Source organism: Drosophila guanche, unplaced genomic scaffold (genome assembly GCF_900245975.1).
Source record: "Drosophila guanche unplaced genomic scaffold, DGUA_6, whole genome shotgun sequence".
Classification (NCBI taxonomy): Eukaryota; Metazoa; Arthropoda; class Insecta; order Diptera; family Drosophilidae; genus Drosophila; species Drosophila guanche.
Genome location: NW_022995753.1, coordinates 1775038 through 1801333, shown reverse-complemented (window position 1 = coordinate 1801333; position 26296 = coordinate 1775038). Strand labels below are relative to the sequence as shown.

Below are 26296 nucleotides of genomic sequence, written 5' to 3'. Positions count from 1 at the left end.
GGACGCAGTCAAACGAGAACAGTCAGAGGAGAAAGCAAACGTGAGTGCGGGCCACAGGCAGGGCCCAGACCACACAAGCCCCAAGGCAAAGTTCCAGGTCCCAGGTTCAGGTCCTGTTCCAGATCCTCCTGATAACGTTGCCAAAAATGGAATGTGGACTGCGGGAAAAATGCTTGGTGTAAAAGGAAGCGTGACAGATGTCCTTTGTGGCAGTAGCGCCAAGTCCGTCTGGGTGGTTCCGCTCTCAATGGCGACTTCTGCTCTGCTCTGAATCTAAATCTAAAGTACCTGTACCTGTAGCTAACTAATTGCCAGTTAATCACAATGACAGATTTAGCGGACAGACAGACAGACGGACAGACAGACGGACACACAGACTAAAATGGATGGTGGATGATTGGATTTTTCACAATGCTGGTTGCATCTGGTCCCATCTCCGGCATCATCCTGCCACCATTCTCGATGTGGGGCAATATTGCCAGCTTCCGTTTCATTTCCTGCTCATAACTTTTCAATATATGCCCGCCCACATGTGTATGTATCGAAAGCAGGGGTCTCGCAGCTCCTCTGCTGCCAATCTGCGACTGGGTTTGTTTTTCCCGATCTCTGCGTTTGTGCATTTGCATCTCTTTGGTGGCTGGAGACGGGTGGGTGGCACTTTCCACTTTCCACGTTCCACTTTGCATTCAATTAACCTTATCAGCGTGCTCCGCATTGCTCTCTCTCTCTCTCTCTCTCTCTCTCTCTCTCGCATCGCACGTACACCACACACGTGAGTAGACAGGAGTACGAATGCGAGCATGTAAATGCGTTCAGTCGCAAATAAAATACACAAATAGGAGAGTGGAAATATATTTAAATAGCTAATCTGCATTTGTTAAGCAAACGCAAATAGGAATTAAAATAAACAACAAATAAATTCTGCTTCTGATTTCGAAGCTGTTGAATTAATTATTTTTATATTTGTCTGCTTGAAGGTGGTCCAAATGGGGTATAGCAGTGGGACAGAGAGAGAGAGAGAGAGAGCGTAGAATAATGAACGGGATTTCCGTCAGGGTTCACGCCTTCGTTGCTCGCCAGTTGCTATGTTGTACAATTAGCAGAGTTTCTCTGTGAACAACTGCTTGGGCAAGTTTCCATCTTTCACACAACGACTGTACTGAGAGCATCGAGAACCATCCCGTTCAGATTCTCATTGCCTGCAGCTTGTATGTAGCTTTCTCGCTCTCACTCCCTCTTTCTGCCCAAGCACCTTGCTGCAGCGCTGCCCGCACGTACGAAGATCTCTAGTTTCTGTCTCCCTTTTGATCTGTCCTCGCTCTCCCTGCGCTCACTCTCTCCAACACTAACAACAACGCAGCTATGAGACAAACAGTGGACAAGACGGCTGCGTGCCTAGCGATGGTATAAGCAGTGACCAAAAACAAACGGTAAAGTGCAAATAACACAATGAAGAGCAGACAAGCGTGGTCGTACCCTCCTCTGGGACTACGTGCTCTTTGCTCTTAATATATCGGGCTATTTGTTATGCGTTCGTGCGGACTTTGATTCACCGCTGTAATAACAGTACAGACGGGAGCCCGTCCATCGCACTGTGTGGGATATCAATGCTTAAGGAGGAAGCAGAAGCTGTGTCTTTTGCTGAGGCTTGCTGAGATTGTCTTGTTAATTGGGAAAAGGTATGAAATGTTACCATTCCCTTTTCAGATGTGAAAGCTCTAGTGAAGTGATGGACAACGGGGGGCAATAAAACACTAAAGAGCGCGAAAGTCGAGTACGTTTGCCTTGGATCGCGAATAACAGCTAAGGTTACGAGTCAAAATGTAGCCAAAGAGCAAAATCAACTGGCACGCACACACACCAAGCGAAGCACTCACATACAGACTGACTACGTTACTTGAAGAGCGTAGAATGCATTCTGCAAATGTACACAAAAGAGTATTCTCTTTCTCGTGTGCCTGTGCCTGCTCCTGTGCCCTCTGCCCTGAGCCTTCCGCCTGTGCGCGTGTGAGAGTTTAAGGGCGAGAGTAATTCACATTTCAAGCACGTTTTGCTTTTATGCTCTTAAATGGTGAGTGTATATGTGGGTGTATACAACCACACCCCTCCCCACACGGCTCCTCCCTTCCCACTCCCACTCCCATTCCAACCACATGTGCTGTCTGTGGTTAAACGATAATTTTTCGATGATGCCATGATTATAAGTTTTAGCCGCGCAAGAGCTTTCTGCTTACAGCGAGGAGTCGAACAATGGCTACAAAAAAACAAAAACACACCAGAGACCGAAAGACCGAAAGACCCGGCGACCCCCACCAGGCGCAATCAAGGCTTTAGTTAGCGTGTGTATCCGTATCTATTTCTAAGTAAATTATACAAAAAGATACATAGACATACATATACCCACAGTGGAACGAGAATACGGATGCGGTCCACATTCCTTGCGCGTGAATTAGCGGCCAAGTCTTTACTGGCACGTACCGAACAAAGCGTTTGAGGGGGGGTGGAGGAGAGAGCGATAGAGTTTCCAAAAAGGGAAACCGTTCAACAGCTTCACGGCCCAAAGCTGCGTGCAGCAGTTTACATTTTACATCTGTTGAACTTCATTTCGTTTTGTGCCAAGCGAGAGGACAGAGGGATGTCCACCTTGCTCTAACACACATGCATATCTACACACAAAGGCAGCCCTAAGGATATGCATCACATCATTAGCACGCTCAAATGCCAGCCACAATCTACGAGTATTGGGCCATGCACAGAAATATTCGGCCTGTGTATTTTCTACGTAAGTTCTTTCTACAAATTGCAGGCCCCTAAATATTTGTCTGATAAATTGTTTATTTATTGCCATAGCATCCAGGGACTCGCACACCCGCACAATCACTTGCACGTGTGTGTCCATGTTTCGTTCTTGTAAGTAGCCATAAATTTATAGCATGGCAGCCCCAAACATGATATCGCCCTCTGCCGCTGCCGCTGCCGCTGCCTCCACTCAGCAATTGATTTATTAAGATTTTTTGAATTTCATCGGCCTTGGCATGGCCGCCATGCCAATTTCCGACATTTCCGACCCACAAAAACTGTTGCATACCGCCTGGGTGCTGCTTCTTGGTGCTGCTTCTGGCTGTGCTGTCTGCGACCACGTCGAAATTAGGTGGCAAAAATAAATCCAACGCCTTTGGGAGAGCTCCTTCTTTATTTTTGTAGTTTCGGGAAGCTTTTTTCATTAGTCACAAAGACTTGGCTATCCAGTTCTTGCCAAACGTTTTGTTTTAAGCGTAGAGCGTCCTCTTGCAACCTCTGGATTTCCTCAATCCTGTGGTATCTGGACCCCTTGTCATCGTTTGCCCGTGTTGACACTTCCCCCCCCATACACCATTCAGAGACTCCACATTTGCTTTGATCATTCCTTTACTTTACTTGACATTTTTCTCTTTAGTATTTGAAAGCATTTTGATTGTTAGATTCAGTTTTATGGTCATTAATTGTTGGTGGATGGACTCGCACAGCAGAATCTTCTTTGGCAAATGTGCATATATTCGCTGTATTCCATGTTGTGCACTTCAGTAATTCACGAAGTTTACAAGTCCGCAGCTACTAGGGGGCGCAACCTGTACTATACCATAAGCCCCTTCAGAAACCCAACTTGCTTGTGCGTGCGTGCGTGCTGCGGCTTTGTTTGCTCTGCGGAGGGTCGAGAGTCGAAACTTCACCGAAACACTAATGTTGTTTTTGTTGATACTGCTCTTGTGCTATGTGCTCCTCGTACTAGGCACATGCACAACTTTCCGTATTTATTATTACTTTCGCTGGCACCTACAATGTTCTGTACTGGAAGGCACAGCTCCCTCAAGATCTCCGAATATGTCTGCCACTTTCCACGTTTAATGCGACAATTGTGTTTTATTCTTACATTTCGTAGGCTTAAGTGGATGGAATGGATGTGGATGATACAAGCAGTACTTTCTGGACTAACAACTACAATTAAAATTAAGGAAAAAAAAGGAGTGTCCTGGTTATTGGTACACTGTTAAGGCTCTTTTCAAAATACTCGTCCTTAGTCTATGAGTTTGCGGCGACCGAACTCCTTCTTCCATTATGTTTGATATGTATTTATTTTATTTGTAGATCAGTCTGTGTGCGGCATGCAAAATATTGAGAGCACTGCTAAACGAAAATCAATTGTTTATTAATTGATGCAATTCCAGATTTCTAGGCCAAACAGAACAATTTTCGCCAGAAGGAGGGAGTGGGCGGCAGCTTTGTGGGCACAAGACCCTCCCAAATGGCCGCATCGAACACATCCTTGACTTTTTCCTGTGAAAGAGGAACAACAAGCATTGAAACTTTATTAAGGATACACAATTTGTGATAATTTATGAGATTAACAAGCGACACCAAGGAGCAGCTCGCAGCTCGCAGCTCGCAGCTCGTCGCCCGCCCAAATTGAAATTTCGAAATGCTTCGTGAACCATTTGCAACTTGATATGCCACCAGCATGCGGTGGCAACCGCTTATCATTTGCTGCAATCGATCCATCTTCGTCACCTTCCGCGCGCGGTGCACGGTTCAGTCACCTGCAGTGGGGGCCCCAGCCATGATTTGGTGCCTTTGGGGAAATATGCAAAAAGTGCAGTGCACCGCTGGCAAAGGCATTCACTCGGAAGTGTTGTGGTGTCACCAGAACATCCTGTCTGCCCCGTGCGTTTGCTTGAACCGAAAACAACGCAATTGTGTTTCGTGTCAGGGCAGCTCAAAGGGGATCAAAGGGAGACACTCGCGAAACTCGCATAATGCAGCCTCCGTTTTGGGTGTGGAATTAAGCGGAATTCTTTCCACAGCTTCGGCTGCTTTGCAGTCTTTTGGTTTGTGCATTTACTCTCAGCAGAGCCATAGCAATGGTTTCCTCAACTCAGTGCCTTGCCTTCTGTGGCCCAGTTCCCAGGAGATGGCGTGGGATGGACTCACCTGTGTGACTGACGAAGTCTCAATGTATTTTGCGCCAATTGCTGTTGCCAAATCCCAGGCGTCTGCATATGAAATTGCCATCTCGCCGTTTGTCTGGAAGAAAGCACAAATAAAACAGACAAAATGAGCAACAGAAAGCCAAAAGCAAATCCAATCAGATTTTCATAAATATTTGAGTCGCAAGGCGGCAGCTGAATTATAAGAAACAAACCAAAGGCAGCAAATTCTCACCTGAAGCTTATTCTGAACATTCAGATTGCCGCGTAAATCGGCCTGGGTTCCCACAAGAATCAAGGCGGCCTTGGCCCTCTCGAACTTCGGTGCCCACTTCGAGCGTATGGCCCGAAATGTCTCCGGCTTGACCACCGAAAAGCACAGCAGAAAGACATCGCTGTCGGGGTAGCAGAGCTCGCTCAACGGATCCAATGTGTCCTGGCCGGCAGTATCACAGAGTGTCAAATGCACCGGACTCTCGTTCACATTGACATCGGCTAAAGGGCGACAATGAGGCAGGCAAACGGTTGTAGTTATAATTAAAATCATAAAAAGTTCTCAATAAGTGCTCAATGTCGACCACAGCAGGGATGCTGCTTATTTGCCAAATGAATCAATCAATCAATCAGCGTGTGAGCCCACTCAGATCAGGTGTGGGTTTTCCGTTTGCCGGCTCAATTTAATTGCAAAATATGCAAATATCTGCACAGGCAGCCCACGCAGCTGGAATTTAATTATTTAATTGTTTTAAAACGCTTTTGCTCGGTCAAGGCTGTTTGTCTCTAGGAAATGTGTGAAATTTACAAAATGTATTTGCTCTCCAGCTCCTTTCGGGTCTTTGGTCTCGCTTTGGCACACAGCTTGGAGTGGCCTACATAAATATGTTAGATTACGAAAATAAATTCCATTACGCCTGATGCTGGATTATCTTGTGGTTGTCATCACTGTTGCCATGCCTGCAAACTGCAAGAGTTTCGGCTGTAATGCAGGTGCAGCTGGAAGCTCATCGCTACTCTGCAGCCAGTTCATGTGTAGAAGAGTGGAAAATAATGTTCGGGGGCTGCATTCGTCGCCCCATCTAAGAGTAAATCAGGGCAGCAGTCAATGCAACTGCTGGGCGCTCCTTGTCTGCCTTGTGCTGTCATTTTTTAATCAGCGTGCTGCATGTTGCATGCAGCAGAGGGAGAGAAACATCAGGCAGCGTGAGGAGGCCAAGGGCTCATGTAAAATAAATTTAATTTGTGCGCCGCATAAAACTCATGAATACATTTGGGGTAGACCCGGCAGACCAACGCCCACACACTCGAACCGAGCCCGAAGTAAGCCCCGCTTTCCACATTATTCCAACCTATTCCGCCCAACTTGCCTTGACTTGCCTTGATGTTGATGGAACTGCTGTGCTGTGCTGTGCTGTGCTGTGCTGTGCTGTGGCATCCCATCCATACCACTTCTCTGTCCTTTGTGCTACAGCCAGCAACATCGTGATGCCCCTTTCGTGTGGAGAAATATTTTTGTAAAAAGTAAAAGTGAAAATCAATGCCAGAACGAACACCCTCACAATGCACACACGCACACACACACACACACACACACACACACACACAGACAAAGCATTGAATGCTTAAAATGTTTCCTCGTTACCCACTCACACTCGCTTGCTCAGAGAGAGTTCACAGAGGCACTGAAGCACCGAAGCACTGAAGCACTCAGGGCACAGCCAACGCTGGAAAATTGTTTGCCATCTCAGCTGAAAATCGCTTTCGAAGTCGAAGGCCATCTCGAACAAGGAGGATACACTCGTAATAGAGAGCAGCGAGTAGCGAGTAGCGAGTAACGAGTGAATACTGGCACTGGCACTGGGCAAGGCTTGAGCTTGTTTGCTGTAACATGATCGCTCCTTTTGGGTGATCAAAAACAAATGCGACAAAGTGCGGAAATGCTCGTAGGAGTACCTCCCCGCATTGTCTGAGCTAGAGGAGAAAAGTCACATCAGAAAGTAATGGGTCATGGGTAATGTGTTGCCACAACAATGCAGTGGGCCAGGACAAAAGGCAGTGCCAGCCATTGGCTCCATGTGTGTGATGGTGATGCTGATGCTGATGCTGATTGTGTGCCGGCTGAAAGTGAGCAATTGTGTAATTGCTGACTGACTAAAAAGTCAGCTATACCCCGGAGGCGTCTTAATGCAGATTCCCATTCATAAATGATTGAGTCTGGGCAGATCTTCCGCTCTGCCATTTGGCTGTTTGTTGGCCTGTCAGCCTGCCAATCTACCCTCACAATTGAAATAAATGAGTAGGGCAATTACGGCAGCCCCAAATGCCCAAAAGATGTCACAAAAATGACACAGAGAGAGCGCAAAATCCTGTCCAAATGGATGCACACATGGAATGTTTCAGGAATGTTACTCTGAGTTGAAAGCTTGCTAACCCCCGGCATGCAGCAGCAGCAGCAGCAGCAGAATTGTTGCCCCCTAAGTGGGCATACACCGCGTATGCGTAATTTCGTGCTGGGAGGGATTGAGGCATCCCAGAAATGTGCTCAAATGAATGTTTCAAATACAATTCAGCTGCAAACAAAGATTTAGCAGTGCTTGCATTATTCGCTAGAAGAAAGCAAATCACAAGTGCCGCTGGGGCAGCAGCTGGAGCTGAACCTCGGGCCATGGAAGTGAAGTTTCCGATTCCGATTGTGTTGTGGGTCTGTCAGCGTTTTTTGTACATGCTGCTCTTCAGTTGAATAGCCTCCAACGCACACACATTTCAGTTTTCAATTTTCCGTTCATTAAAATTAGTGAATAGCAAAAAAAAGAAGCACATAAAAACGAGACTCACAATGCGGAAGTAGTGAAAGTCAAGAGAAGGATACGGGACACCCACACATTCCAGCTGAATCCAGCAGCTGAACATCCCATCCCTCTGGCCTCTTGCCTCTGCCTGCTTCCGGCAGCCGTGCCTCACTCAGTCTCCCCTCTGCCACTCGGCTGCACACGGGTAGAACTCCGCAAAGAGTTCACAAATTGGTTTTCAACAAAATGAAAAATTCATACAAGAGCCCCAACCCAACCCAACCCAACCCGAAGCAAAACAATTCCCAGCCAGGCTGGCTGGCTGGCTGGCTGCCTGGCTGCCGGGTCTCACTTGATTTACCTTCGAGTAAACCTGTTGAAAAGCGCAGTCAACAGTCAACACTTACCCTTGGCACACCCTTGGAGAAACCTTTGAAAACAAGTGCAAAAGCTTACCATTATAAATATCAGAGGCTGTCGGTATGTGCTCCGGATTAAATCGGTTCTCCAGATATGATAATATCAAGTTGGTTTTGCCCACAGCTCCGTCTCCGACGAGCACGCACTTAATCGACGGCTGCTGCGCTGCAGTGCCAGCTGTAAGGCAGAGAATTAGTTTTGCGGAAAGCATAAAAGAGTCACGACAGGGGCAAGGAGTAAGCCATTGAACCTACTCACCATTGTTGGCACCGTTTGAGGCCGTTTTCGAGGCTGTCTTCTTCGATTTGCGTTTCCGTAATAGGAATTTGGATCCTTTGCCACTGCTGTCAGTGCAGGCATCGCCCACAGATGGTTTCTGTCAATAAATGTGGGAAATATAAACTGATTAATGTGTTGTTGCAGCCTGCAGCCTGCAGCCTGCGCTGCACATTGCACATACGCCTCGTGGACGCATCTTTCTGAGGCCACTCCCGCTGCCAACTGGCAAAGTGCCAATTAAATAACGAACGACAACAGATTGAAAGGTCTAACACAGCCAGGCTCTGCCTCGCTCTAATCATTTAATATGCACATATCAATCGGGGCAGACGTGCGAAGGCTTACACTCAAGAACAGCAGCAGTGGCAGCATTTTCCGATTCTGATTCCGATTTTCTGATGACTCGTGAAGTGCGTAAAGACCAAGGTACGCACATCAGACGATTGGCTCTGTTCTCGCTGCTCATTTTTGCTTCAACAATATTCGCGGTACATCACTCGTTTGCTTCTTAAACACAAGCATAATAAACACAGCCAGTAACGTGGCATCCGTGCTGTAGATTTTGCACTTAGCATCTGTTAATCTTTGGCAATTCCTGCATTCAACTGTCAACCAGTTCTGTCCGAACCTCACCCACACAGTATTGTGTGTTTGTTTTTCCGGTTTTCTCTCCTGTGTGTAGGATATTTTCATCCGTAACTGGCAAGCGAGAGACCTTATCGATGGAACGCCAATTGCGGGTGGCGGAAATGGAGATGGGGATGGGCACGGGAGAGCATCTCAAGTTGACAACGACAAAACGCAGAGCAATTTAGATATTGATTTAGATAGCGTCTCGAAAATATGTTTCGCCTCTAACAGTAACAGCAAGGAGTCGTCGCACACACACGTGGTTGAGGGCGCACTTTTTGAGGGTAGGAATTGTGGATAATTGGCAATTGTTACTCGATTGATGCAACAGTTGTGGCCGGCCGTATGGCATTACTTTGCCGCTTGGACAGAGATTAGTGCTGAGATCATACAATTTTTGACACGTTTCAGTGCGTCTCACAACGTTTCTCCTTCTTGTCTAAATTGAATTAAAACGTCTCTCTTTTTCGGGTGGAAAATATAAGCCCGATTTTTTGTTACTACTTGTTGGCACTACAGTTTATGAACCGAAAATCAAAGCCAAGTTTTTGTTCCTTTCCAGCAACTTTTCCAGAGCAAAATGAAGAAATGTGAAAACTTTCAGTTGCCATCTTGTCGGAGGTCGGAGAGGTGCGAGTGTGAGCCCGTAACTACGTACGTGGGTGGGTAACTATGTGTGTCAGTGCCTTTAACTAAATAAGACCCTTCCAGGCGTTCTTCTCCGAAACCAGACAAGATTACATCACAGCACAGCACAGCCCCCCCATGGCAAGACGTCGCTTCGGATGCACGACAGGCCCCGGGGCCAACCAGGGAAATCACGAGCATGCTTCTGGTCCCTGGGCCTGGTCAACTTTTCCATCATAATTTGATCCAAAGCTAAGTTTGCACAAAATATTTATTTACTTACAATTTTACGAGTACATATTTCAACCCTATTTCCAGAGGACTGCAGACACAAATGGCAGGGATTTGTGAGATTGGGGGGAGGCGAGAAATCGAGCTCTCGGAAGTGCCCCTTTCGAATGCAAATAAAGTAAATCAAAACAGAGAAAGTTGTCCATCTTTTTTGAGAAGTTCTTCCAGAACAAACTTAGCATGCGAAGCCAAACGGAAAAACCCAACAAAGCAAATCAAAATACTCCAAAGAAATGCTCCAAACAAGATAGAAAGAGCAGCAGCAGCAATAAGCCATTAAAGTGGTTTAATATTTTTACAAATAAATAAACAATGAAGGGCAGACAACTAGAAAATCCAAGCTAGACCCTCCCCAAACGGGGAACTTGATATCAAATAGCAATAAATAATTGAAACAAATCAAAAGCACTCTGAGCTAAGAGCCAACTCTGATTCTGCTAGCCTGATGGAAAATCGAATTCTTTTGTGTAATTTCAACTTAACTAAATTAAGAATAAGATCTCGTGACCTTTAACTGGGTATAGTGCAACGTTTTTTTCTAGTTCTACTGCTGCTGCCACAGCCATTAAAAGTTTGTTGTTGTGGCAGTCATGTAAATCATGCCAACAATCATCATGACAGGGCCAACAAAGGGATAGGCGGAGAAAGAGAGAGAGAGAGAGAGATTCAGGCAGTAAAACTTGAAAAATGGCTCGAAAGTTTGTCGACAGTCCAAATTTACGGGCTTACTCCCGCACATGTGCGAGCTCAGGCAAAAGTTTTGAAATATGTACGAAATGTAGTATGTATACATACTATGTATACATATGTGATATGTTCATAAAAACGAAGTGGGGAATAAGCAACAGCCATAGGCCAGCACTCCGTGTTGAGTTCCCATTGCTGAATATCCAATCAGTCGATTGTTGCTGAAAACCTTTTATGCTAAAGCGATCCATAATGCATGTACATATGTGTGTACATTTATGTATGTACACAGGGAGACACTCAGCTGGCACTCATTTCTGCGACTGGCAGGGGGGGAGCTGCGCCGCGCTAATGTACCTCACACACATGAGCTCCTAGTCAGTCAGCTGGAAAGCCAATAATTTTCGTTGAATATGAAATGTATTTATTCTGGTGATGAGAGAGGCGACAGAGCGGATAAAACTCCCACACAAGGAATATGTACGTGTGCCCAAGGAGATGGGTGTATAAGCAATTTTCCCTTCGATTGGGCTCAGGTCTTAGGGTTTAAAAATGTCTTCACCCTATGAACAGGCAAAGCAAGACTTGAGCAGGTGCAATATGAAGCTGCCGTGGAGATTGGTCAGCTATTCGTTGCGTGATGTCTGTTTAAATTCCCAAAAATATGGCAGAATACATTTTGCATTTGCAAGCAGCTCTTGCCACGGCCACAAATCAGGTGGCAGAGCATTTTACTTATTTCGAAATGATAAAATGCTTGCCATTCCATTCATCAGTCAATTTCGTCGGTATTTTGCACAAAAAATGCGGAAAAATGTTTAATGAAAACGTGCCAAAAATCGCACTCACACGACATTCTCGTCCGAGAGGAAAGGTGCATAAAATGCAGAGGTTATGAAATAATTCAATTCCATTCCCTTTGAGCGCTGGCTAAAAATAAAAGCTGAGATAATAAGATTGGAACTCAATCGATATTGTGCGATGACTGTCTGTGCTAGTTGCTGGGGTTCATAGCTGCTCATAGTTGGACATGGGATCTATGAGATGAGTTTATTCATTGCATCCAAAGAGCTCACAAATTGTTTGATATTTGCCATTACACAGGCATCGATGTGTTTGCCGCTATCATCGCTTTTCGCTCCGAAATCTAGTCGTGTTTTCATTTCAATGTTGACCCAATGCAGCGGCAAGGCAAACTTGCTATCCTTTTTGGGCGCTGCGACTGCCAATTGATACATCTGTTTGTAGCTATGCAAATGAACACTACAAAATAGCTGTGGCTCCAGTTGTTGTCTGCGCAGAAACTTTTTTTCGCTTGCTTTCGCCCCTGTTTTTTGTTTGTTGCCTGATTTGATCGACTTACATGTCAGTCGACCCAACTTGCAGCATCAAAAAAAAAGCGCAGAAAAAAGGGATTGGATTGACGTCCACCTCTGCTTTGTTGTCAATGTCAATTAAATGGCGAACAGCCTGCAAGTCTGAAGCGTAAAAAGCGTCAGTTCTGTTGCATCAGTGTAAACTGTTGCATGCCACCGCAGCAACTTTGTCCAATTCAATCAATTTCGAACACCATGCATGTGCCCGGTAAGACAGATTATTTCCATCGCCAATTGTTATGTTATGTTCCGTTTGCGTCATCTATCCATTGTTTAAATATTAACCAATTCAGCTGTAATTTAGGGAGCAGGATTATATTTGAATATTCTAAAACATAAACAAATGCAAATTCAATCTGATTAGAGCGATATTTGGTATGGCTGCCAGGACAACTATCGTATTTTGCAACGCCAAAAGCATTTGCAACTCCTGAGACCTTTGACTTCGACCCATTTAAGCGCTTTTGCAATTGAACTCAATACACAATGGCACAGGCACAGGCCACCGCTGTAAGCTGTCTTGGAATTGCGCTAGAGAGCAATGACGACTTCAATTCATTCATATTACACATGTAACTATGCACTTTGGTCTGCTCTGGGGAGTAGCGCTTAGAGTTAAGTTCATTGAGGGAAAACCTATGCCTATGCTACTCCCTTAACGAGCTCTTCACGTTCAGCCACTTGCAATTAGAGCAGGAGAGCATGTTTCAATGATGGAGTAAAATGAGCATCTGAATCCGCATTGGAACTCCGAGTAGGCATGTCCAGCCCCCAGGCTTTTAGTTCTCAATTAACTTACTACCCGACCTGCTGCTGGAATCGTTTTCGGGTGCTGGATACTCCCCCTGCACCCGACGACTGCCTGCATAAGCTCTAAGTTCGCTGTAACAATTTCAGACATGGCTCACAGCGCAGAGCTCTTCCTGCCCTAATGCATTCCATGTCACATCAAGTTCTATATACACGTCTGTCAAGCCCTTTTTCCCACTCTCTATCAGTCCATGCATGCACCCATGCCCATGATAGCCGGGTTCCTCACCAAGGTGAATTTTCTGACAAGGTGAAATTGTTTGCATTGCAAACGGAACCAATAACTTATTCACCACGCTCAGAGAGAGAGCGTAATAGGCGCTTGAAAGGGATAGAGTGACAGTGGATCCCCCCACCGAGTGTGGTGAAGACGTCACCTTGTTGGTGAATTTACCTTGGTCCCCGCTCACATTGATTTGCCATAAGGGAACGCGCGACGGGCTTAGAGCGGCTTTGGAGATTCGCCTGACAGTTAGATAACTTTGAACTGGCAACTGGCAAACTGGAAACTAGCAACTGGCAAATGTAACATGCAACACGACAGATTAACCTGCAATCCACACAGAGACACACAGACATAGACACATCTGACTGCTGTCTGACTATCTGCCGCTTGTTTCGTGTTGCTCTCTGTGTCATAATTAAAAATTCAGGAAATTACAAATGCAACGACACACACAGGCACACAGACACACAGATACACAGAGCGATGACAAGTCATGTACGTACACCAACCACTCTATGTATCTGTCTACTTTGTGTGTATATATATTTCGCGTACTCTGCGGGCAGCAGCATTGATGGCGACCCCAATTTCGCACTTAACAGGCGACAGCCAGCCAACGCCACTTGCGGCGAGGTGAGTTTGGCAAATGACTCGCTAAAGCGGAGACGAACATACAAACAGAGAGAGACTCACACGGTGGGGAGGGGTGAGTGGAGCATGTGGCCGGCCATGTGGCATGTGTCTCTGCATTTATGCCATCAAGTTAATTGAAGCTGCAGTCAGACCGGATAAAAGTTGCTTGGAGAAATGGAATCTCTCTGATCAATCTGCCCCACACACACCCAGGCCCAAAGCTTTCCACAGTTTTCCTTTACTTTCTCGCCATAAGCAGGGCTTATGCAGCAGATACCATTATGGGATGAATATAAAACCATAAAACAAAAAGTTAACTCAGTTTTTGGGTAAACTTTTTAATCAAATAATGCAACAGGCTGGGCGGGGGGATGGACTGTAGCAATGCAGCGCAAAGTGTTGCGTCTGTTGTGTGTGTGTTGGTGTGTGTGTGCGGCTCATGGTCGCTGGAACCGGCTTGGTTGGTCAGCTTTCAGTCGGTCTAGCCAGGGCACGTGCAAGACTCACACACACACAACTATCCCTCCTCTAGCCAACGAATATCGTAGCTGCAGGCCAAACTTTGTCAGACAGTGCGACGTCACGGAGCGAAAAGCTTAACTATGTGGCAACAACTGTGACAACAGCAACAGCAACAGCAACAACACGGATTTCAATTACCCACCTTCTGGCGACGGTGGCGGCGGACAGACAGACACAATTTGCAGCTGCCACAAATTCCGCTTATACGACGGTCTGCAAGTATTTTCTGGTCTCGGCTTTGTTTTTCGCCCCAGCTAGAAGCTAAGTCACATCTCAAGTGTTATAATTCTCAACAATACAATGGCTGCCAGCCAGCAGGCAGTCTTATTTATGTATGTTCCGTTCCCTGTACATATTCGTAAGCAGAACGCGAAGGCTTTGAGGAAGAGCTGAAGGTGGCAAGTGCTGCGGCTTCACTTTTGTCTCATATTCATTGTGGAATTGTTGGCCAGTGTAAAAAATCGAATGCTCATTGGGTTTGCCAATGCCAAAAACAAAATCATTATACGAGTGAGTTAGTTCCCCCCCTATTTTTGATCGTCCTTTATGGCCACGTAAGACGCTGCTCAGGTTGCTGTTTGCTATTGTTTCGATTCGGTTCGGCTTTGTGCGGTTTTGATTTGGTTGCTCGTCGCGGATTGTGTTACTCGCTCGATTGTGGAGTCGACGTACGAGTGCGAGAGGCTGCTGGCGCCATGTGCAAACCGCAACAACCTCGCTATCCATTTCGATGCTTTGCATAAACAATATGTAAACATATATACAAATCTGACGATAAACTGGCTCTGCATTCTGCTGAGCTTCCTGCTGATCTTGCTTTTCCAACTCACCAAAGGCTTGTGTTCCTTTCTGAACGGAGCTATCACAGGCTGGAGGGCGTTTCTCGAGGATGTCGGGGTGGCTGAGGTGCAACCGTAGTCCGTGAGCTGCTGTTCGGGCGAGATGCCGAAGATGAAGGGACCCGAGGCGCAGCTGGTCGCTGCTGTGGGGGGCGACTTATCAGCCGGTCGACGCATGCAGAAGTCATCCTCGAACCGGGAGGCATGGACTGTGGTCGGCAACGAGCTGGAGGTGGTCAGCGAACTGCTGCAGTTGGAAGAGTTGCTGGACGCGGCCTGTGCCGGCTGGCGGTCGATGCAAAAGTCGCGCGAAAGCCGAGAGTGGGCGGTGGGCGAGGGCGGACTTCCATAGGGATAGCCGATGTGTGGGCTCTGCAGATGCTGGTTGTACTGCTGCGACAGGGCGTCGAAGTCGTTGAAGCCGTGCAGTCCCTTGGCGCTGTCGCGCTTCTGCTGATGCACATAGGGCGAGATGTAAGCGGCGGTCGCGTGGTTTTTCTGCTGCGGCAGCGGTGGCAGTGGGGGAAGACTGCCGTGCTGCCGGAAAGGCTTGCCCACCGCCTTCTTCTGACCCACAGGCATGAGGGTCAGCTGGGGACGACGCTCCCCCAGCAGTGGCCGCTGCGAGTTGTTGCACGGATGATGGCGCTGCATGCAGCCGGAGCTCAGCGACATGCTATCCTCGTAGTCATCCCGATCGTCCTCCTCGTTCAGCATCAGTTCGTGGCAGTCATAAGTGGCCTGCAGGTGATTGTAGTACTTGAGATTCTTCATATTTGCATTCGTTTTCGGCATAGACCCCGCATCCATCTTCTGCTGCTGCTGCTGCTGCTGTAGCTCTTGCAGCGGTGCAGCTTGCGTGTGTGTCACGGGCTGATGGCTGCCATCCATGACGCTTTCGGAGCCAGTTCCCACTAGACCCACGCCTCCAAATAGCTTCGTTAATTTGACAGTCATATTCGCGTGTCTCTGTGTACCTATTTAGGTATGCTGCAGGTTTATACACACACACATTTACATATATGTATGTTATGTTATTTATTTCCGTTGTCTATGCACCGCAATTTCCAGAACCTATACAGCTGGCGTGTCTGCAACAAAACAGAATAGACTGCGATTAAAATGATGTATTTTAAATACAAAACTTGTGGGAGCAACAACAACAACAACAAGTTCACCAACAACAATCCTGATGTCCTCACCGGCAATGGCAAATGCAATAAAAGTAACAGGAACAACAGCAGAAAGTATAAAAAAAAAAGAAAACAACAGCAGCCAAAGGCTGCGGAAGTGTATCGGCTGCGGCTGCGGCTCCATGTATCGCATGTATGGCAATAAAATAGTCAATTCTTGTGTCGGCTTTGCAGCTGTGTCTCTCCACAACTTAACACCCCCACCTTCAACGCTCACTGCTTTCCATCTGAAATATTTGCATAAAAATACATATTTATATGTACAAGTACGCACCACAGTAGCTGGGCAATGAAAGTCGGATACAAGAATAGAATAAAACAAGGTGGAGGAACGTTGTGAGTCGAATACAAAAGCGACACAACTTACCTACTTACAAACATGCTGGCTGTACTGAGTACTCTGTCGACTAGTATACCCCTTAAAGTCTACGAGAACTAAGTAAGTAGGGAGGGAAATAGGACAGGGAGAGCTGGATAGAAAAGTAGAGAATCTACAGCAGCTGCTATCAATTAAACGCATCCACCCATTGACGTCATAATAAAAGTTCATGAAAAGAAAATGCGCAAAAGCTGCAAGTTAAAAGAATGCAAGAGGGGAGCAGAAGAGGGGGCTACAGAGGGTTGGTAGCCTTGCATGCACTGAATTGACTCCACGCTGAGCGGGGACCCTTTCTGCTTCCTGTTTTTTTAGACACCGAGAGCTTGCCCTGCGCTCTCGTATTGCATGCAGCGCCCGTGCTAAAAGCCTCATGAAAGTTGGACGAATCATATGTAAATGCATAAAAGGTCGATCAGGCGACATCACAAAGGATGTCCCGTTTAGACTCACTTGTCGACTAATATGCTCCAAAAATGAATCTGACTATGGGCTCCTCCAAAAACTGATTTATATTTGAAATATTGAGGGGCATCAAGTAGTCGAAACAGCCAGCTGCAGCATTTCAATTTGTTTTTTTTTATTGTTTTCCCTGTTGCGGTTGCTTGCAGCGAAGTTTGTCATATTGCTGGCTGCATAAATGACAATGGGGCAGTGGGGGGGGAAGCACACATAGGGAGATGCCTCTACACGTAGTGCGTCAGCCATGAGCCAAAGGACGTAAAAAACCAGTCAAAAACAGACCCAACCAGAGAACAATACGTACAGACTTAGCTGTTGTGCAAGGCGGAGCGTTCTACAAATATTTTGCAGCCGAACAGCGAATATAATCTAATTAAGGCATTCGAATAAAGGAGAATCCAATTTAAATTCGAATTCATTTGAATGAATTGTAGAACAATTTGATTGCAGCGTAAATAAACAAAAAATCCAAATAATTGGAGCCAATGGGGACTGGGAGTAGGTGCTTTTCCTGAACTTAGTTTACTATTTTAAGCAGAGTTTTACTGAACAGTGGAATCATAATGCATAGATGAAAATCTAAATTACAAGTTGCAAGTCTCATTCTGAGACACCGATCCAGCCAATAGTTCGCGCTTTCTCGTATCTATGAAGCTTCTAGTATGAATCCTATTTTGTCGTATCCAATCTGTGTAATTGTTTCCATTTGTGTGTTTCTTACTTCGTTTCCTGGGTCCGTGCACATGTCATAAACTACAGTCCCCCGGCTTGAGTCTGAACTAACTCTTGGCCAATGCCCATGTCAGCTAACACACAGTTGCCCCTTGGTTGGCATGGTCGTGTTGCCAGCCATGCTGCTGCTGCTGCTGCTGATGCTGCTGCTCCTGCTCCTGCTGCTGCTGCTGTTGATTTCATATAATTTTTAATTTTGTATCCAGCGCTGCTCCGTGCAGTCCATCTTCTGGGCAGGGAACATGGTGCATGTACGTGGCGCTTGTCAAACAACTGCTGCAACAGCAACGGAAACAACAGCCATGACAAACAGCAAAACAGGAGAAAAACGAAATTGAAATTGCACAGACAAGAGCGAAAAAGTGAGACAAAAAACAGAAACGGAAGACAAGTTCGCTTCGGTACGAGTACATTGTATACTCTCGAAGTTTACATAGTTTCCAAGCCGCAAGAAGTCAAGTCAGGAGAGCAGCAGGGTGAGCTCTCGATGGGAGTATCTATTGCGTACCACTTGGTTGTAAATAAATGCAAGCTATAGTATATAGAATTATGCTGTCAGTGGACATATACACAAAATCCTTTTGAGGGCATATTTGTGGCGATTCCTGGAAATAAAGGATTGGTTTCGATCGATATTAAGAGGTGCCGCCGACCCATAGGATCCATGCAGATCTCCGTTAACATTGTAGCACCATGGGTGGCGGGGGGTTATATGCAACAGTTTGTAATTGGCGCCCAGAATTGCAGTCGAAAGAGGAACAAATTCTTGTTTACAGTTTGTTTTTTTTTTTGCAGCAAAAAATTACCATTCGCTTTTAAAATTGACAAAAGGCGAAGAGCCAACAAAGACCTTCCAGGGGTTGCCGCATACCGTCGAGAGGGAGCAGCCAACACTTAACAGTGGTGCAAGCACAATGGACAATGGACAATGGGCAGGAAACCAGTTGCAGATGCTTCAAATTAAAATTGTGCAGACTTCACAAACAGTTCTAGTGGAATAGTGGGGATTTGCACATTTTCTATCTTTCCGTTATGTTTTGTCTGTAAGTTTCTACTTTGGCCCACTGTGCATTCGGACACTATCAAAGCTCGCGTCAGAGAGGGTCAGCATGAGAAGTGGTGTCCGCGCAAAACGGAACGGGAGAGGAGGAGGCACTCTCTCTCTCTCTTCCGTCCCTCTCTCGCTTTACTCTGGTAATTGCCTTAGCAATTTCTTTGCAAAGACAGCGGATTCGAGCCAAAGGAGATGAGCAAAGAAGAAAGAGAAAGCGTAAAGGAAGGGCGTAACGCTTGCCAAAGGGAAATGTCAGACGTGGGAGGATTCATCAAGCTGGTGGCCTGAACAAATATCTCTAATTAATTTATTTGTTCCACTGGACATGCCCAATTGTCTACTTTGGATATGCCGCAACATAATATAATAACAAAAAAAAAAATATTTTAAATCATTTGAATGCATTAAAATACAAATTCAAATGCTATCTACCGCAATACATATGTGTATCAACCACATTTGTACATATGCATGTATATGTATGCTCTCCTTTACATTCCAGTTTGGTTAGTGGAGAATTGGCCGGATTGCATAACAGATGATGGCCATTTAAGCAACCATTTTGTGGTAATTTCGGTCGATATGAATGCAGACCAATTTTGGCACCACAAACGTGTCTGCCTCTGGTGTAGTCGTATCTCCTGAATGGTGGTGCATTTGAATCCCCGCTTGTGCATCGATTTCTAGGGCTGAAGGCAGGTGCAGGCTTGAACAAATCCGTAAAGAGAACACAAACTGGTTTTCCTTTGATTTTGCGATCTTCAGATCTTAAACAACAGTTTTCAGTTTAGGACAGACTCCAAGGGACCCCGGGGTCGGGCACAGGTAGGCAACATCTTCACAAAACCAAACCGAATCGAACTGAGCTGAACTCTTCCTTCCGTGGAAATCGTTGTATCTTTTTGAACATGAATCAATGGACCTCAATCAACAGCCTGCTCCGTAACTTATTTATTTTCCCAGTTCTCTCCCTCTCTCTCTCTCTCTATCCTTTCCTCGACGAAGAACCATTGTCGTCGCAGCACCCCCATTCAAAAAATTAATTTAATTTTTTGAAACAGTTGCTTTGTCTCTGCTTCGTCTGGTGGGTCATGAGAACCATTGAAGCGCTGCAGGTGGCTGCCGCTGCTGCTGCTGCTGCTGATGCTTAAGCAATTAAATGTGTCATTTGCAGCAAAATAATCTACTCCATGCCCCTGCCGGGCATCGTGACAACACACAAACACAAAGTCAAAGCCGAAACCGCAGTCTGAGATGGCCAAATACACAGTGTGTAGAAATATTATCGCAACACGCGAAGCTACAAAATTAATTAAACAAAACATTCATTGCACTATGCAGCAGCTGTGTGTTGATTGCATTTATCAAATCTAAGTGAATGCGTCGAAACTGAAATAGCGAACATAAAGAATATTTGTTTTTTACTCTTGTAGTTTTTCCTGCTCGAAAGGTACTTGACTTTTCATTTTTCGTCTTCGACTCTGTGGTTGGATTTTGCGATGCGATTTTGCACTTTCCTGCTGGCATTTCTATGCACTCTGTGCAACGAGCAAAAGAGAAGGGTGCCAGAAGTAGGTCTCAAGTGTTTTTTGAACACAATTTGCTGCGCTGCTGCTGTGGCTCTGGTTGGGCCTCCGCCGAATCTCTTTTCAAATGTTTCAGCTGTTTGGCATTTCACTTCAAGGCTTCCTTCCCGAAATGTTCCAAGCCGCGACGCAAGATCTTTGGTGGCCTTTTGTGGCCGGTGCGGTGCGGTGCGGTGCGGTGCGGTGCGGTGCTGTCGTGTCTGCCTGCCTGCCTTAATGATTTTCCATTTTTTACACAAGCAACCGAACCCCACCTACCACAGCAGCTGTTCGTTGTCCGCTTCACCACTTTACTCCACCGCTCCACCGGTCCAGTCCGGCCCACGTTTCTGTGTATTCTCAGCTTACGGAAAGCATTCAAAAGCAATTAAGCGCTTTCTTTGCTGCCAGAACAGAATATCTGGGGGGTGCACGGGGGCCCTTGCAACACGTGACTTCAAATTGTAATATCATCAATCAAATTAAAGGAAAAAAGAGACAAGACAAGAAAAGAACGAGAGAAATATGTAAGTAAAATCAAAGGGTAAAACGTTCAATTAAAAACCGAAACATTCAATTGAAACTTGCAGTTTTTGGAGCCAAAAATAATGAAAATAAAAAGAATTAACTTTGATTTAAACAGAAATCGATTCAAAAGTATTTTTATTTCAGTTATCGTTTATAAAACTCAATGGATAGCTCCCAAAGACGCCCATGAGTGGTGTCCATGATTCGAATCTGTAAGAATACTGCGAAAAATGGGAATTTGTAAACAATTTCTCAAAGGGTTTCCTTTTCTAAGAAAGTCCTTAGACAACGCCAAAGATAAGACACGAAGAATTCATAGCAAGCCGACAAAAGCCACGAAATGTTTATCGAATACATGCTGGAAACTAAATGCAAGCGCTATAATCATATTTAACTTGGCCACAACCGAACCGAACCGAACCGAACCGAACATGCCTCATCATCCTGCTTCTTTGCCACTGATGCAACACAGCTCCTTCACCTGACTTTGGCCTGCTGCTGGTCTCTCATGCGGCGTCGGCCGTGGCTCTGGCTCTGGCTCCAGCTCTTCACAGTCAAACGTCCAGTAACGTCGTAACCAGTAATTGATGCCGCTTGCCGCGTTGCAAGAACTTTAATCAATTTATCAGATTTTTGTTTCTCGTGATTTTCGTTCCTTTCGTTCTTTGGCAACAACTTGATGATTGGTTTTGTGTGTTTGTGTGTCCGTGATGCAAGTGACCAGCAACACAGCCGAGAACCGCTAACGAAAAGGCCAAAATAAACTGCCCCATGGTGGAGAAGGAGTGAAGAAGGGGGGCTCGAGACACTAGGCACAGGGCACAGGGCACAAGACCGAGCTAGCGGAGTGTCCAGATTGGGACTGGGCGGCGGAGCAGGTAAGTACAGGTTATGCCAGGGCTCAAGTGGCCAACCAACGACAGCCAAGGGCATGCGGTGTTTGTGGTTTTGTTGCACGATGGTGGGAGGGAAGGGACTTGAGTATGGCCAATGTGGGGGTTTAGGACTTTTTCGATCCCAATTACGAGACCCCGAACAAGATACTTAAAGTCTGTCGATGTTGCATGTCCCCTCCACCAAGTAAGTTATCCCACCGAAAGGCTAAAAACGAAGGACGCACCGACATCGATATATTGATACTTGGATCGATATTGGATACGCCATTCCACCACATGTCTCACGTTCACGTAAAGCAGCAACTCTGTCTTGAAAGCAACTGAAAATGTATGCAAGATGATCACCAGGTACCCGGTAAATATGTGTTTACATCCTTGGTACATCCAGTGCACTTGGGTTCTGTTTTGTGTGAATTCTTTATGGCTTACACTCGTATTTAGGTAGCTGGTTGCACAAATTATGAATACATCCCTCGTTTTATCCACAATAGTGCGTGCAAATATTTATTTTGATTTGTTTTCTCTTTCCTTTTCGCCTTTTCGGCATCCCCATTCACTTCCCCATTAAACGCAGAGTGCAAAATGTCGTTGCCGGGGCCCATTCCTTTTAGGCGTTGGAGTAGAGCTCAATGCATGTGTCATTTTTATCGCCTTCCTCTATGATTGCCACCCCACCCCTGACGCATGCCGCATGCCGCATAATGCTGCATCTTCTCTGGCCGGGTTTTTATGACTCAGGAGTGCTTTACGCTGTGATTGAGTAGACAGCCAGACAGCCAGAGACAAGAGAAGTCCGCGGTAGGTGCGGGTGGATACCACATGACATGGGAATGTATGTATACATATAAAAAGACGGAAATAAGCAAGGCGTATTGGGCATATTTGTGGCCCAACTACGATATAAATGTAAAACTCCACGAAAGGCTTTTCTTTGAGCATTAAAGTTGTGACGCATACAAACGCATCTCACAACGTTCCTCCTCGTTATACATATATGTACATATGAAGATGGGCAATCGCTAGTTAACTGCCTCTCGCTCCGCTCTAACAAATGCATTTTTAATAGATTAACCAAAGGGGAGCAGGGCATCAACTCGGACTACCATCGTTATTGTAGAAAGTTGATTATTTTCACTCATTTCATTTTGAGATTGAATTGCTTTTTGCTACTTTTCGTTCGACTGAGGTACGGTGTGCACATGCATGGAAATCGGTAGGCCAGCAACCGCAGAGCAGATGTAAAGAAATGGATCTGCTGCCATACAATACCGCAGTACGAGTATACCGGTCCGAAAGCGGTCCATGACCCATAGAAATCAGTCTTGAAATGCAATAAAGCGTGAATATTACAACAGATGTACATATGTACATACGTACATATTACGTACATACATACATGTACGTACATATTTCTGCAGCTTTCCCACCGAATTAAAGTGTACGAAAAGTAGAATATGCAAGCAAAAAATTGTATAGCTTACAATTTCACAATTGTACTGAGGAAAAAGCAACCGGAAAATGCTCACACTGTTGGGCAAAAGAGCCCCCACCTGAGGCTGGAGCGAGTACATTTATATCCCGGCATCTAGGCACTGCCTCCTGAGAATAACCTTTGTTAATGTTTCAACATTTTCGCCAGCCGACACGACGCCAAGGGGGAAGTCCTAGGGTAACAGAGACAGAGATACACACATACTTACACACACATATGTTATGTTCAGGTGGAGAGGCGAAGCTAGCGTTAGGGGAAGTTGTCATTACAGATTCCATGAGTGCATTTGGGCATAAATTCCAATTTCATGCGACTGGCTTTTACTTTTGTACATTTTTAGAGTCATTTCACCCACCAGTTTATTATTTCCCGTTTTTTTGGAGGAGCCGGAAAGTTCCTCTTGCTAAATTCACGAAGTTTTCAACTTATCCCATAGCCAACAAATGTGCCATCCAAATGTATGTCCATAATTCCCGCAGACGATAATTGTTGTGCTGCCGATAACTGCTGTGAATCACTGTGATTGAGCTGCTACAATCTTAACTGAACACCTGCCTGGAACATGGTAGATTAGCACACGGAAATGGGACAGAGGACGAAGCGACGAGAGAGAAGGAAGCCACAAAAACACAGCCTAACAATGGAGAAAGGTTGGGCACGCTGTGCAGCAGCTGATGCTCTCCGGTCACTACCTGGGCTGGGCAGAGACGAAAGCAGCGAGCCTGATGAATACATAGCCCGAAAATGTGATGAGGGGAAAGTACCTGTGGATGGCAGGTAGCGCACGAGATTGTTTGTTGGTTTCCCAGTAGAGACTTCCAACTGAAATGGGTTCCGAATCGTCTGGCTGCGCTTTTCCCCTCACGCTAAAGTGAAAGTTCTCGCTGCATATGAAAGGCGCGTGTGACAACGGTGACGCAGTATCTGACAGAGCTACACACACACACACATACACGAGCTAATGGTGCCCGCAAGATCTCTTTTTTTTTTACCACCACCGTAAACATGAAACATACCTTGGGTCCGATATCCGTTAGCTGGAAGCTGGTTGAGCTTCTTAGGGGAAGAGCGGCGAGGCAGTGCTGCAGACAATCCAAAACTTAGTAACAACATTCACGGACAACTCTGCTCCGCTCCTTTTTCCCGATCTGCACAATTTCACAATAAACAATACAAAAACAAAACTCTGCAGAGTCTAGTGCTTGCAGCGACGCGCGCAACCGGAACATGCACAAAAACTTGTTGTTTCTGCGTGACGACACGCAACAGTGTTGCGTGTGCAAGTATGCGTGTATGCGTGTATGCGTGTATGTGGGTGTGGGAAACTCCCAGCTTAAGCAACAACAAAAATAAAAACACAAAAACACCAGCACAAACGATAAAAAAAATGCAACGAAAGCAGAACAATATTTTGAGATGATCAACACGGGAAGATCGTTCCACCCGACTCAATGATAATATATTATGTTTATAATATAATTTGATCTTTGATATATTGGCGGAACTACTTTTCTGAAATCAGAAAAAATGATCGAAACAGGTAAAAACATTTGTGAGATAAACGATCGTGGCCAGTGTGCCCGTAGCCGTATCTAACGAACATACCACACAAACCTTAGAAATATACCAAAAGATAAATTTTGTTTGAGTATACTGATGAATATAACATTCCTCAATATTGCCAGCGGTACCGTTATCTTTGATATATTAGCGGAAATCAGAAAAAAAGATCCAAACAGGCCCAAACATTTGTGACCGCGAAATTATCGATAATATATACCGTCACGGCCACGTAAATATACCAAAATATACCATTGCATCTTCAAAATATAGTCTTAAATCAGATTCTTTGATTTTGATGTTATTTTTGATATTACTAGCTTGAAAAGACTTTCACCACTGAAACAATAATTTAATCCGATTGGAGAATCTATTTTGCTTATTATAAATACTTATTTCTATTGAATTGTATACTTTATGACCTTATATTTTAAAAATGTACAATCGAACCAGGGCCAAACATTCGGTAGATAAACGAACGTGGCCAGTGTGACCGCAGTTGGATCTGACTAACATACCGCATGAACCTCCGTAGTATAACAAAAAAAATAGATGCTGACATTGCTTTTAATGTAATTTCTACACATTTTCTACATTGGTGCATTGACGCAGGTGCAGCATCTATGACATTCTTTAGCGCCTCTATCTAAAGCCTTTTTTTATTCGTGCTCGTGCAGCTTTAAGGTTTTAAGCTTAAAGCTTCTGGCAGAAGCACATTGTGCAGAGAAATTCGTACATAGACTTTTTGGGACAGTTGATTTCGCTATAAATTATGGTTTCGAAATACGCTGCTTTATAGCGTGACTATTTAAGACTTACGCCAAATAATCATCTACTGGAATAATTCAAAGGCTTAAAAAGGTATAAAAAAGCCAGGACAACGGTTCTACTCCAAGCTTAAATTATGGCGATTATGGCGTGCATCTTCTGATGCTTTTATTGTGGTAAACAATAGTAAGTACATTTATGGTTGTACCATTTATGGTAACCACACGCCTTTTCCATAATACTGCAAGCGCATGTGGACTCTATATTCCTGATTATTTTTGGTACTAAGGGCTCTCCATAAGTAGTTGAGGAAGCTTTTCCAATCCATTGAATTGAGGAATCTACATACATATGGACATATGTATGTATCTATCAATGTATATACCTATGTAAGTAATAAATGTACACATGTAGCCAGCTGCTGAAAATAGGTATAACCGTTTAAAGGGGAAACCAGCCAATGTGGTGCATTATGAAAGGGAAACATTTGATGGGGTTCTGACATGATTGTCATAAGCAGCTTTAGGCTTTTCAGGCAACCAAGAATGCATTCAGTATAAATACATACATACAGTTTTACATA

General features: G+C 45.2%; 1 protein-coding gene across 1 annotated transcript; it reads right to left on the bottom strand.

Moving 5' to 3' along the window:
* Nucleotides 1-3876: 3876 nt before the first annotated feature.
* On the bottom strand, nt 3877-24953 carry LOC117588512. Its single transcript, XM_034279833.1, has 7 exons — nt 24402-24953; nt 15079-16178; nt 8426-8543; nt 8204-8344; nt 5197-5456; nt 4966-5058; nt 3877-4314 (listed from the first exon to the last, which is right to left on the bottom strand). Exons 2-7 carry the CDS (start codon nt 16042-16044, stop codon nt 4210-4212), a joined length of 1683 nt encoding a protein of 560 aa, XP_034135724.1. The 5' UTR covers nt 16045-16178; nt 24402-24953; the 3' UTR covers nt 3877-4209.
* Between the last annotated feature and the right edge of the window lie 1343 nt (nt 24954-26296).

Bases quoted from the DNA above. Each gene is read 5' to 3' on its own strand.
- LOC117588512 (XM_034279833.1), bottom strand. From the start codon at position 16,044: ATGACTGTCAAATTAACGAAGCTATTTGGAGGCGTGGGTCTAGTGGGA. The intron at 8,345-8,425 runs GTGAGTAGGTTC...TCTGCCTTACAG, and splicing joins CTCAAACGGTGCCAACAATG to CTGGCACTGCAGCGCAGCAG. The intron at 4,315-4,965 runs GTGAGTCCATCC...CCTCTTTCACAG, and splicing joins AGACTTCGTCAGTCACACAG to GAAAAAGTCAAGGATGTGTT.